Source organism: Salminus brasiliensis, chromosome 6, assembly GCF_030463535.1.
Source record: "Salminus brasiliensis chromosome 6, fSalBra1.hap2, whole genome shotgun sequence".
Taxonomy (NCBI): Eukaryota; Metazoa; Chordata; class Actinopteri; order Characiformes; family Bryconidae; genus Salminus; species Salminus brasiliensis.
Window position 1 is genome coordinate 5,863,526 of NC_132883.1, and position 13,467 is coordinate 5,876,992.

Consider the following 13,467-nt stretch of genomic DNA (forward strand, 5'->3'; position numbering starts at 1 on the left):
CCTAAATACGTGCACCTTTACCTTATATAGTCTTTTTAATTGCCATTTTAATCACAATCTGCAGCACTACAGCCACAGCACAGTCTCACCGTGGTGTTTCGGCCATATTGTGCGGCTGTAGCAGCGAGACGCATGTGTTGTTTTGTTCTTTTTATAGTCGTGAAAGAAGAGAAACAGTGTGACGGAAAAGGAGAAACCAGCTGCAGTTTCTTGTCCGTCACCTCAGCCTTTCGACCTACTGCTCCCAGCTCAGTGGAGTGTGTAACGACAGCGCGAGCGGTGGCAGAGAGGCCGAGAGACAGAGAGAGGGAAAGGAAAACAGTGAAAGCGAGAGAGAGCGCGAGTGTGAGAGACAGAGGGTCAGGGGGAAGGGCAACAGAAAAGATGTAAATCTATTCTAAAGCTGAGCCAATTCCCAGCCAGGACTATGGTTCTGCTTACCGCAACAGGATTTTGGCAAGAAACACGACACGGAGCCAGACATCAAACGCTTGAGCACGTCTCAAACACTGGGAGCCACAGAGAAGGAACGCAACACACAAACAAGGACGGCTAACCTTCGCGGTCAGCTTCGCTTAACTACCCAGACCTTCTCCGAGAGAAACACCCAGCAAGCCCACCGATCAGCGCTTCGACAGTCCAGCAGTAAACAACAGATGTAGTCGATCAGCCAAGACACACACACTACATGTCCAAATGTCTGTGGACACCCCTTCTAATGCATGCTTCTAATGACTTATCTTAAGCTGACAGCTGACGCACACATCCACACAGCTTGTTCTAGACCCCGTAGAGAAGAAGTACTGCCAATACAATAGGACTCTCTGGAGCAGATCAACATCATGATCCTATTGGCACCATAACCCCCCCCCCCCCAAGCACCTGAGCTGTGGAAGATCTGCGTTCTCTGGAATGAGGGATGGTGGGGATGAGGTGGGGTGGTGATCATCCAACATCCTGACAATCCTCACGAATGTAATCAAATTCTCAGAGCAGTGCTCCAAAATCTAGTAGTAAGTGAGACGGTTAAGTCTTTCTAATCATCTGGGCTGCAGAAGAACCCATCATGAATGAGCAGGTGTCCCAATATTTCTGTCCTTTTAGTGTATTTAGTGTCCTACGTTTGCTTCTGTAGTTCAACAATGGGAGCCACAAGGCTAATGTTGGGTCTTCCCCTGATTAGCACCGTGCAAATGCAACAGTAACTCATCCCACACTTGCCTCTAGCTGCTTTGGGAAAGGGGCAGTTTGGTAAAACCCAAATAAACATGATGATTACCACCGACCCCAGATACAGTAAATCAGCCGAGACATGTTTAGTGTCTAAAGTTTGCTCCTAGAGTTTTGGACTGGGTGCTATGAGGCTGCTGCTGAAAAATATCTTCACTGATGTTCGTTAGCAACATTAGCCTAGCATCTCCGAAAGCCCATCAGACTTTAGAGATATCTAGGCTTGATTGACTGAATCTGGGCTAATATGATAAGTTCAATAAGCTGCTTCTTTAAGTGGTCTCAAGCTGACTTACTGTATGATACTGCAGGACATAATATCAGCTAGACACTTTAACATCCACTACTTCTGGAGGAATGGTGAAACCCACACAGATGCTTCAGACTGCGTTGTCAACTGGATAATTCATTTCTCATAACTAGGTTTTATGAATAAATGATCTAATGTGAACTAAATTCAGCTTTTGTTGAGTTTTCTTTCTGAGGCAGAGTTACAGAACTGGCTGGAAAAGCACTTCGGCCTAATGTTCAAACAACAGAGAGCAGCTTTCTGAAAACCTCCGGCAACAGTGGCTTCCCTTATCAACTGAGGGGTATCTACATGTCAGAGGGGAACAATCCCACATGTGTGTGGATGTCTTAAGGCTCCAAATGCAAAAAAATAAAAGAATTAATTTGATTTGGGTCAAATAAGACCTGAAAACAAGCAAGTTCTCAACGTTCCTCAGACAATGTGCCTCTTTTGAATGAAAGAAGTGCTTGTGTGAACTAAACTAAAGCACATAGATGCAGACTCGAGCTCAGTGAGAGCACTGTGTGAGCGAGAGATACAGGTTCAAAGGCTGTTGGTCAGGTTGGGGGTCAGCGAAGGACACGAGGCTTTAGGGTGCTGCAGTCACATGTGTATTGGTAGACTGAGACACAAGCAGGGCTTTTGTTTCACTTCTTGTCTCGGACAGAGCCGGGCCACGACACCATTCACACCCTGCTCACATGAACACTGCTCTTCACGTCCACAGGAAGTGGACAAATAGCCACACAGTGCAGGGCTAGACAATGCACCATTGATTTACCAGTATTACAGTACTGGTCATTACTGGCAATTTACCATCTATCTAACAGTGGGAATAACCACCCTTGACACTAGCAAGACGTCATGGCATGGCTTGTATTAGGTGACAGAAGGTGTTCATTATAGAGGGTAACTGGTCCCCCTCTGGCATCCCCAATGGCCCCTGGGGCACCACTGTTGTGCCTGTTAAGTCTATTCTCTGATCACATCCTTTGCCCATGACCTACAACTGCAACGACTGACTAGAGTGCTCGCTCATTTATCTGTGACGCCCCAGGCAGAGTTCCTTCCAATCCTGGGTTGGTCATAATATTGTAATATGACTGTGCCAGTGGGCGAAGGGTGGTAGCATCTCAGAAACCACTAACTTTGTGGGATTTTCCAGAGCCACCGTAGCGAAGGTGTACCTTCCAACAGCCTAATGGGCCATTGGTACCAGAGAGGAACGATGACTCGGTGAGCGGTACAGAGCAATCAACAGGACACTGTGGAGCAGTTAACCTCTATAATGAACACCTTCCATCACCTAATACAGACCATGTCATGACGTCTTGCTAGTCTCAACTGAGCCATAGGTGGTCTGAGTGCAACAGTGGAGCCCAACGCCATTGATGCCACTGGGAAACTGGGAAACTCTTGACCCACAACTGTCAAAAAAAAGAAAAAAAATCTCTGAGGCCCAAAATCTATAAAATAAAGCCAGTCCACATCATTTCTGCTCTCCTGGTTCCATAATAGCGCATAGTGCTTGGACCCTGATGATTACCACTTGTGATGATGTCTGCAGACGGACAGGACACTCAGCTCTCACACTGGTGCTTATGGAATACCCTCCCACACACTCACACCTAGGGGCAATTCAGCCTAGCCAATTCACCTACCATGTGTGTTTTTGATAGAAAACTAGAGTACCCTGAGAAAACTCACACAGACACAGGGAGACCTCAAAACCCAAACTCCTCACAGACAAACAAAGCCAGGATTGATACCTGTGGTGCCACCGTCCCACCCCGGGGGTCATTCAGCCCTAAAAACATCTGCCACTATAGTTAGGGATTCCATGCTTTATCGTGTCTGGATGACCCAGTGAAGTCCCTTCAAATCACGGAACATTACAGAGCCTCCTTGGGTAAAACTCATCATGCTCTGGTAGTGCTTCACACTGACCAATCACAGAGCAGCGCTCGATGAACATGACGATAAAACAGACACTCCTCAGTCTGAACAAAAGCACATCATTTGTCCAAGTCGGTATCGGCCCCATCTTTGAGCATGTGATGAAATGTTCGCCCCTGTGCTTTTGTCATATCTCGAACCGCACTACAAATGACCACGATCCGTCTTCAGACCTACTGGGACAAGCGGACAAGTCACCGTGTGACGGAGGAGTCACCCGTCACGTACTTTTTACGCTTTAATTCAGCGTCCGGGACAGAATTAGCTGGTGAGTCATCTGAGCCGAAATGATTCAGAGAGTCAAATTAAGCCACTTTTTGGAGTGATTCTCGGCAGGGCGCTGCCTCTTACCTCCGAACTGCTCACTCGGCCCTCCTGGAAGGAGCACTCGGCCACGTTGTTGGTGCAGATGTGGCGGTATTTACACCAGTTGCAGGGGAAAGGGCTGGATACGCAGGATGAACACCTGCAGAGAGAAAAAAAACAGAGAAAGAGAAAGAGACATTAAGAAATAATGAAGAGAGAGAGAGCTGGACAAAGGAAACCCAAACGAAACGACGCTCATCTACTCAATGATCACCAAACTGGCTCCCATTTATGCTGCTGTCAACAGGCAACAATAAAAAGCTCATTGAGCTGAACCGAACTGAGGGAGGGCGGCCCGCGATGTTGTGTTCAGAGCTGAGGCACATTAAGGAACCATAAAGCACTGCGAACGCTGTGAATGTGGAGCAGTGTGGTGTGTGTGTGTGTGTGTGTGTGTGAGTGGGTGGATGGGTGTGTTAGAGGGGAAATAAGGGCCAAGATGGCGGAGTCTTGGGCGAAACAGCTCAACTTCGGGAGGGCAAGTTTTTTTTTTTTAAAGGCTCCCCCGGGAACCCAATACATCAGGGACATCCGTGAAGATTCTCAATGAAGCCCCTTCGCCTGCTGCGCGTCTGCAGCATGCTAACATCTTGAGCGTGCCCCGGGTCAGACATTAGCTCCGGCGCCGAGGACGCTCACGCAGGGTGAGTAAAGACGCCGCAGCGAAAATCTGACCGCTCAATATGTCACGAAGGCTCCTCTTTCACTTTCGACATGCGCAATTAATCCTCCAGGGCTACTGAACCTCAGACACTTTCAAGCTGCCTTTCAATTGCTCATTAACTGTGGGCCTGAAAAGGCTGGTTTGACTCCGGCCTTAACGACGGATTCAATTAAGAGCATTATGCCCCGCAGAGCAGCAAGTGCCAGTGCACAACACACCTGTACCTCAGAACGCAGGGGGGGATAAAACACACACTCACACACATACAGTGTTTGCAGGCATTTCCACACTGAAGCTCCACCGACTGCAACGGAGAGAACAGCGTCTCTGTCACGGCCACTCCAGGCCAGAACCCGAGACCCGTGTTACTGTGCTGAAGTAAGGAATCTTAAACGAGCAGAAGTGTAACACCCAGCGAGAGCACATGTTCTAGAAGTACTTGGAGAACGCAGGGGGAGGCTGCACTTGGAGGGTGTGCAGGCAGTGCACACTGGGAGCACGCACATGGAGCTTGTATGGGGAGTGTACACTCGGTCCCATACTAATCATATCCTTCCCTCCAGAGACGTGCTTCAAAAATCCCCCTCAGAGGGCACTCAGCAGTCCGAGCACATCCCACCCTGAGCTCCCTGCTCCAAATAATCTCTCTCTCTCTCCTCTATAGCCCACCACCACTGTCCCTCTCTCTCCTCTATAGCCCACCACAACTGTCTCTCTCTCTTTCTCTCTCCTCTATAGCCCACCGCTACTGTCCCTCTCTCCTCTCCTCTATAGCCCACCGCCACTGTCCCTCTCTCTCCTCTATAGCCCACCGCCACTGTCCCTCTCTCTCCTCTATAGCCCACCGCCACTATCCCTCTCTCCTCTCCAGCCCACCACTACTGTCTCTCTCTCTCTCTCTCTCTTTCTCTCTCCTCTATAGCCCACCACTACTGTCCCTCTCTCCTCTCCTCTATAGCCCACCACCACTGTCCCTCTCTCTCCTCTGTAGTCCACCGCCACTGTCTCTCTCTCTCTTTCTCTCTCCTCTATAGCCCACCACTACTGTCTCTCTCTCTCTCTTTCTCTCTCCTCTATAGCCCACCACGCCTGTCTCTCTCTCCTCTCCTCTATAGCCCACCACCACTGTCTCTCCCAGTCCTCTCCTCTATAGCCCACTACTGTCTCTCCCAGTCCTCTCCTCTATAGCCCACCACTACTGTCGCTCTCCTCTCCTCTATAGCCCACCACTGTCTCTCTCGCTCTCCTCTATAGCCCACCACCACTGTCGCTCTCCTCTCCTCTATAGCCCACCACCACTGTCGCTCTCTCTCCTCTATAGCCCACCACTCTCTCTCTCTCGCTCTCCTCTATAGCCCACCACCACTGTCGCTCTCCTCTCCTCTATAGCCCACCACCACTGTCGCTCTCCTCTCCTCTATAGCCCACCACTGTCTCTCTCGCTCTCCTCTATAGCCCACCACCACTGTCGCTCTCCTCTCCAGCCCACCACCACTGTCGCTCTCCTCTCCTCTATAGCCCACCACTCTCTCTCTCGCTCTCCTCTATAGCCCACCACCACTGTCGCTCTCCTTTCCTCTATAGCCCACCACCACTGTCGCTCTCCTTTCCTCTATAGCCCACCACCACTGTCTCTATCCTCGCTTGCTCATTCCCTCATCCATGTTTTGCTTTGCTCTCTCATACCCCAGTCTCTCTCTTCATTTCATACCCAATTCTCTCTCTCTCTCTCACCTCAGTATAGTTCCCCATCCTTCTCTCACCACAGTCTCAGTCTCTCTTTTACACCTCAGACCCTCTCTCTCTCCTCAGAGTTACACAGAGCACCACCTCACCAGCCCACCAATGATGTGTGGCAAACACAACATCTCTGGCAGAAGGATCGCTCGGGCGTGAAATGCCGCATGGATCATGATAGGCCTCGCTAATGTAGCAGCAGCCGCGTCTGGCCGCTCCTCGCAGTGTCCTCGCTTCTCCGGAATGCACGCACCGATGAGGGTGGTGTAATATCCAGCCTTCAGGAGCTTGTGTTTTTGTTCTGCGGAGGGCGGAAGGCAGCGCAGGTCGTGCCTGCAGCAGGAAGCGTGCAGTAAATACTGCGCTTTGATATGCAGGCCCTGGCTGGAATCTGCTGCGTCATGCGTTTGAACCTTCATCAATTCACTCTGCTGTAATTTGAGTGGAGTAAAGGGAGTGCGGGCACACACTCACTAAACGGGAAAACAGTCAGGGTTAGACTTTTGGACATACCATAAGACGAAGTGTGTGTGTGTGTGTGTGTGTGTGTGTGGTTGCGGTTGCAAAAAACACTGGCTTATGAGAAACACACTCTGCCTCTGTTTAAACCGATGGCTGGGCCAAAGAAATCCAGTTTTTCCCTTTCCATAAATCTGCAAAGACATACAGCATATGGACAAAAGTATTGGGACACCTGCTTATTTGATCTTGCTTTTTTTTTTGAGTAACTGTCCCCTGTCAAGGGAAGACTGCATTTCTGTGAGGATCTGATTGCATTCAGCAACAAGACTGTTAGGGAGGTCAGCCCACCTCTCCAACTCATCCCAAAAGTAATGGATGGAGCACCAATGAGACCATCATTCCCCTGGATTCAGGCGTGGGTTCCTGTTTCAGAGAGTCCAATTCCATTGGCAGTTCTTCTCTACTAGAGACCACGGGCACAACTTCAAGTAGCTGCAGGCATTCGTTAAGAGGAGTGTCCACAAACATTTGGACGTATAGTAGTAGATTAGCTCAAGTACAAAGAATCTAATATTAAAAATTAGACTCTAAACTTCATGCTCGGTCTTGAGAAGAGCAAACTGTGCGAATGTGATCTTTGGCTGAACTGCTGCTGTAAAAAAAAGTTGCCTCAGCTGAGACCGCACCGAGTTAATCTCAGCTGAGGCAGCACTCTGATCTAATATCAACTCCCCTCTGACCACGCAAACTCCTTCATTAAGATACGAAACGGAAAAAAAAGAAATAATAAAACACCCTGATCCTACATCACAGCTCTCACTCGGAGGAGTCCCACGCATGTGACCCAGCATAGGGCTGGCTGAACTCCGGAGTCCAACTTTACCGCAGAGGATCGTCTTCTCCCACTGCCGGTAAAACAAGGACCCAACAAGGAGCGACTCCAGCGTGCCGTCAAGCGACGACACGGCGGCGCTGCGTGTGCTGGAACGTTTAGGGCGGAAAATACGTACGTTTAGTATGATCTCAGCCAGGGAGCTGAGAGCTAACCCTGCGGCGGCCATGTTTCCACGGTTACTGACAAATCTGGGGGCTTCCAAATCTAGGTTGAGCATCAATGCGGCAGCAAAGTACACGCTAGTTAATGAATGCACACTCTGAGCCAAAGCTGAGGAGCAGGGAAGAGGGAGTCGGAGCGATCCTCGCAAACAGATGCTGGGGAGGATGAAAGAGAAGAAAGTTTTTTTTTTTTTTAAGATTTATATAAGAGATTTCATAACCGCTGCTCTCCTTACGTGCGCTAGCCTATAGTTTCCACATGCTTTAAATGGCAGAGATGGCTTTCTGGTTTTTACGCAAGAACACTGTCAATCAAACCTCCCCCACTGCCCATCCCTCTGGTTCACAGGTGGTCATTACGACACTGAAGAGGAGAGAGAGAGAGAGAGAGAAAGGGGGGGGGTGGGGGGCGTCTGGCGGGGCTAGGTGGCTGGAGAACTGTGGGAAATAGAATGGTGGAGGCAGGGGTCCAGTGGGTCATATGTTCGTGTGTGTGAGTGCATATATGTGTGTATGTAAGGGTGTGTGTGGAGAGATGGTCTGAGGGCTAAACGCTCCCACAGGGCCTTTGTGAGAAACAGGAATAATCTGGCTCCAGCTCCGAGCTGGCGGAAAAAGTAGAAGGCCGCACTCAGGACCAGGGTTGTCATGGCAACTGGCGAGCCCGGCTCGGCGGATCCGCGCGGGCTCCGCTTTCCGCGCAGGCTCGGGAAAGGCGCACGTGCACGCAGGAGAGCTGATTGTGTGCCTGCGTTTGTGAGAGTATACGAGCACGTATGTGAGCGTCTGTGTGTGTGTGTGTGTGTGTGTGTGTATTCTGCCAGAAGACAAGGCAATTTCATCCTCAACCTGAATACATTTAGCCAGGAGCAAATTGTTTTTATCATGTGACAGCCTTCGCCGGAGCTTCCAGTGTTCTCCGCTCCTTTCATTTTTCCCGTCTTTTCTTTGGTAAACTAATTCACATTTCCCCTCCGTTCTGATGCTAATCACAATCAGAGCTGCTTTAAATTGGTTGAGGGAGGGGAGGGAACCAAAAAAACCCACAAAAACCACAAAAGCGCCGCTCACAATGTGCAATTGAGCTGGCTGACTGTGTTAAGTGATGTACGGGGCTACGCTTGAATGCTTGGAACAGCATGGAAACAGAAAAGGCCCGAAATGATCGGGGAGTCCCTGGCCTCGGGGACTAGCAGCTGCTTTTCCACCCACCGCAATGACTCACGGAGCGTCCACACAAGCTCCCATCCAAACCAATCCACACGCACAGGCAGAGCCGGCTGGGCAAACTAGCAGCCACGAGTTCTGTCTCGGGCTTGAGACGGTCAATCCGCCCCTCTTTGCTTTTTCTGCGGGTCACTGGGAGAAAATGACAGGCTGGATAATAGACACAGGGAACGCTGTCCGCCCTCCAGGTCAAGCGTTCCCAGTCCCAGTCCTGGGGACCCCACACTGCGCTCCTTTTTATGTTTTGCGCGTTCCCTCGTCTGGCACACCTGAGTCAACTCTTTAACTAATTAGCAAGCTCTAGAGACTGTGGGAGGTGGAAATTTCTGCCGCTTATCTTCTGCAGAATTTTCTATTTTTACCCCGAGAGTGTGAATGAACTGAACCTTTAACAGTACTCGAGTATTCGCTGTTGCTTAGCCACGGTACGGGCCAATCACGCGGCCTGTATAAAAGTTAATCGCGTTGATCTCTGAGGGATGGTGCCCCAATCACTGCTCATACGCTATTGCTCATATACTCCAAATATCTACAACCCCCCTTACCAATGAACGGCATTCGGCTATTTTAACCCATTGCAAATGCGCACACAGCTTGTCTAGTCCATGTAGACTAGGACTGTCTGGAGCAGATAGACATAAGCCTATCGGCACCATGCTGCCTAATGCCAGCCGTGGGCTAGAGGGGTATAAGGTGGGGTAGTGATCATCCAATCCTGACCCCAGTAACGCTCCTGTCAATGGATGCAATGAAATCCTCACAGCCATGCTCCAGAATCTAGTAGAAAGCCCTCCCAAGATAGTAGAGACAGCTACTCCTGCAAAACTAGGATGAACTCCTTTTTAAAACCCTTGATTTTGAAGAAACCATGAATGAGCAGGTGTCCCAATACTTTTGTCCTTGTATTTTTGTCTTGGGTGATTTATGGAGGTAGTCCCTAATCACAAATTCTACCCATGCTGCGAAGGTGAGGGCTAGCATGTGGCTACTTCCAGACATGTGGTAAAGCCAGCCAACACCATCTTTATGTATATATATATATATATATATATTTAAAAATAGATTTTAGATATAAAATATATTTATATGTATTTATATAGTATAACTATATACTATATAACTAGTATAATCATCCACCCGAGCTGAAAACCACGTCAGAACCTTTATTTTCCAAGTCGGGTCAAGAACAGGGTGTGTTCACGCTTAACGGGCCGTTCCGGAGCCCAGGCGGATCAGATCGGAGCACAGCTGTGTCCCGCACCTCTGGCTCTCTCTTCTCCACATGGGGCTGCTCGCTCTCAGCCCTCGCCAATCATGACTCGGCGTTCGGGCCAACCTGCTCAGGCTAAGCGCTGATATTAGGCCTAGCAGCGTGAGGCTGGAGTACACTCCAATTACCCAGCCTCCACTCACACCTCCGAACCAATTACCCTCATTTACTGACAATCTGTGGCGAGGGAGGACTTTTTTTTCTACTGTGTGAGTGATTCCACGCTACTGGTAGAGAGCCTGGCTGTCTTGAGAAAGGATATGATTTCGAACAGGGTTGCCATTTGAACAGGCCTCGGCTTTTCGCATGCTCTGGTCCCCGCCGGCAGGGATGCACATTTCAGATGCATTACAGTTAGGCCGCATCTCTGCATTTCCAGATGAATGACGCACGAAACTGAAAGCAAACATCAGATACTTGCTTGTCAAAAGAGTGGATGTCAGTGCTGTCAGCTGCAGAATGGGCTACTTTAACTTTGGAAGAATGGCCTGGTTGTCGGGATGCGTAGCTATGTGTTTAAGCACGCTACACGGGATCTCATTGTGATGGGCAGTTTGGTGGCTTAATTATGAAGCTGACGTGAGTATCAGTCACCCAAAGAGAAGCTTGAGTGTAGGAGATGACAATATGGATAATGACGGACAAGGAGCGACGCGACACACACACACACCCACACCCACCCACCCCCCCAGAGTGATGAACTAGGGGTAGTGAGCACAAACACACAGAGAGGTGAGCAGCCAACTCCAGCGCACAGGGAGCAGAGAGGGTGAAGGACCTTGCTCAAGGGCCCCAACAGTGGCAGCTTGCCGAGCCCGGGTATCGAACCCACAACCCTGTGATCAATAGCCCGGAGCTCTAACCGCTGAGCCCCCACTGCCACACCATAATTAAGTAATGTGCTTAACAGTCCAGGCTGGTAAAGGTGGTGTAAGCGTATGGGGAATGTTTTCCAGATAGACTTTGGGCTCATTAGTACCAGTCAATCAATCATCGCTTGTAGGCCACACCCCCCTCGAGTATTATTGCTATTAGTGCTTTTGCTGTCAGGGACACACTGAGACACTTTGCCGTTCACAATTCCTCCCAATGGGGTTTGAGTAATCGGATTGCGATACGTTCCTGTACCCCGTTCACTCCTGTGCTTTGTGCTGGCCACTTATGATCAGCTCACTCAGGACGTATATGAACAGGGCCCTTGACCCAGTCCTTTACATTGGTCATGACATCAAAAAAAAAAAAAAGGATCTTGACTCTGCAGAACATTACCTAGTATGAGACTAAGTATGCAATTATTTGATGATATTTTATCGTATCGTGATAAATTTCGTTATCGTGATATTGTGATATCACAGTGTGCTTTTCTAAGCATATGGAGGAGATCAGCTGCAGGTTTCATTACTAACAGTGTAATTAGACTGGTTTAATTAGATGATAAATAAAAATCTCTGCTACTGATACATGTAAAAACATCAGCAGTGATAGCAGTATCAGGATAAATATCGTGTACTGCGATGTAGTCATTAAATATCATGATCATATCGCCCAGACCTATGCAATTATATAATTAAGGTTGAGTAAAATCTGAAAAAACACCTGACCTCTAAGAGTTAAACTTATTTTACAATGGCAACAAACCAAGACGATTCTCTTTAGGCAGGAACTGTTTAAAAGTAAGAAGCCTCGGGGCCTCGGTTTGCCATTCTGCATCGCTGATCTATTCCTCCGACATTGTTATTTAGGCAGTCAGGCTATGCAGTTGCTGGTGTCAGCGCCGTTTTGATTATTTTCCTTTTTTTTGTTTAATCAACTGAGACTTGACTCACCACGTCGTGCCCTTTAGGCATTTCAGAAACTCTGAACCTTAAAAAAACAAAGCATTAAAAGTTTCAGCACACAGCAATTAGGCCAAAATAGCTTAAAAATATATATATAAATAAATAAAAAACACTCCTGAAGTTCTTCTCTCCTCCTCCTCTCCTGACAAGCTGCATTTTTTACTTTTTCCTCACGACAGCAAATGAAATGCTAGTCAGATCCCCAGCTATTTGAGATTATGCAGAGAGAGGGAGCACAGACGGCTACTGGAGAACCCCGGAGAGCGCCGCACCAAAGCAGCAGATTCACAGCCACAAAAAAACCCAACAAAAAACGGAGACTCGAGCACTCACGATTGCAGGACGCTGCAGTTGTAGAAGACGAAATCGGTGGTGATGAACTTGAGGCCCGTCTCCTTGGACTTGAGCGAGAGCTTGACCACCCGTTTGTCACCTGCTTTTGGGAGGGGGGTCCAGAGAAAGAGGGGGGAAAAAAGAAAAGAAACACACACAGGAAAGAGGTCAGAGCGCTCAGTTAGTACAGGAAGCGAGCAGGCAGGACTTCATGAAGCAGGAACACACTAATTATCCTCCTACCTGCACGTAACAAAAAAATCGGCAAAGTTCGGATCTCTAATAGGTTTGATTGCGCGCACGCATTTATCCACTTCCTCCATCTGCTAGCGAAATGCACTTACGTTCCCAAACTCGACGGCCCTTTGCTTCCACTAATGACTAAATTTCTGGCCGTCCAATTATACTTGTGTGCCTCACTTCACTGTAATTGGCATAATATTTCCATTTGGACATGCCATAATTGTCATTAATGGGAATATCAGGCTTAGGTAGGAGTCTAAAGGTTACTGCTAGTGCATTTGTGTTCTTAGAGTACCTTGAAAAAAGAAAAAAAAGAAATTGGGGGGGAAAAAAAAAAAAAACCTTGGATGGAGCTTCAGGAACATTATGACGAGCATCTCTGGCCTTGGACGTTTTCTCTCACGGTAACAGCCGTGGAAACAGGAATAAACAGTGCTCTCGGACGACCCTTTTCTCCAAGGACTGCTTGCATCTCAGCGGTGAGACGTACAGTTAAAGTAACGGTGTTTAAATTAACACCTGCAGCGCATGTTTGGACACCAGTTTAACTACACACAGACACACAGTGTACAGATCCAGTTAATGCCTGTGAGACTGCGAGAAGTGTTTATCGCCCGATTGCACCTACACCCCCCACCACCACCCCCATCCAACCATCGCGGACTGACAATAGTCTGCTGGAAGGTGGTGGGAGGTGGCGGTGGCAGGCAAGCTAGAGCCTCTTAGGCTCTTTACAGCTCGAATAGGAGAAAGGGGATGCTCCAGGCTCCAGTCTGAGCTCTGTTCTGATTGG

At 48.7% G+C, this 13,467-nt stretch overlaps 1 protein-coding gene across 2 annotated transcripts in view; it reads right to left on the bottom strand.

Annotated features, from left to right (window-relative positions):
- The window catches only part of plxna3 (plexin A3), a 223,737-nt gene that overhangs the window by 82,920 nt on the left and 127,350 nt on the right, over window positions 1–13,467 (bottom strand). The window contains exons 8-9 of one of the 2 annotated variants that reach the window (XM_072681439.1): window positions 12,432–12,531; window positions 3,830–3,944 (exon numbers count right to left, since the gene is read on the bottom strand). In XM_072681439.1, the coding sequence (XP_072537540.1) occupies window positions 3,830–3,944; window positions 12,432–12,531 (215 nt within the window). Of the gene's footprint in view, window positions 1–3,829; window positions 3,945–12,431; window positions 12,535–13,467 lie in introns of both variants that reach the window. The other variant, XM_072681438.1, reaches the window with a different exon arrangement.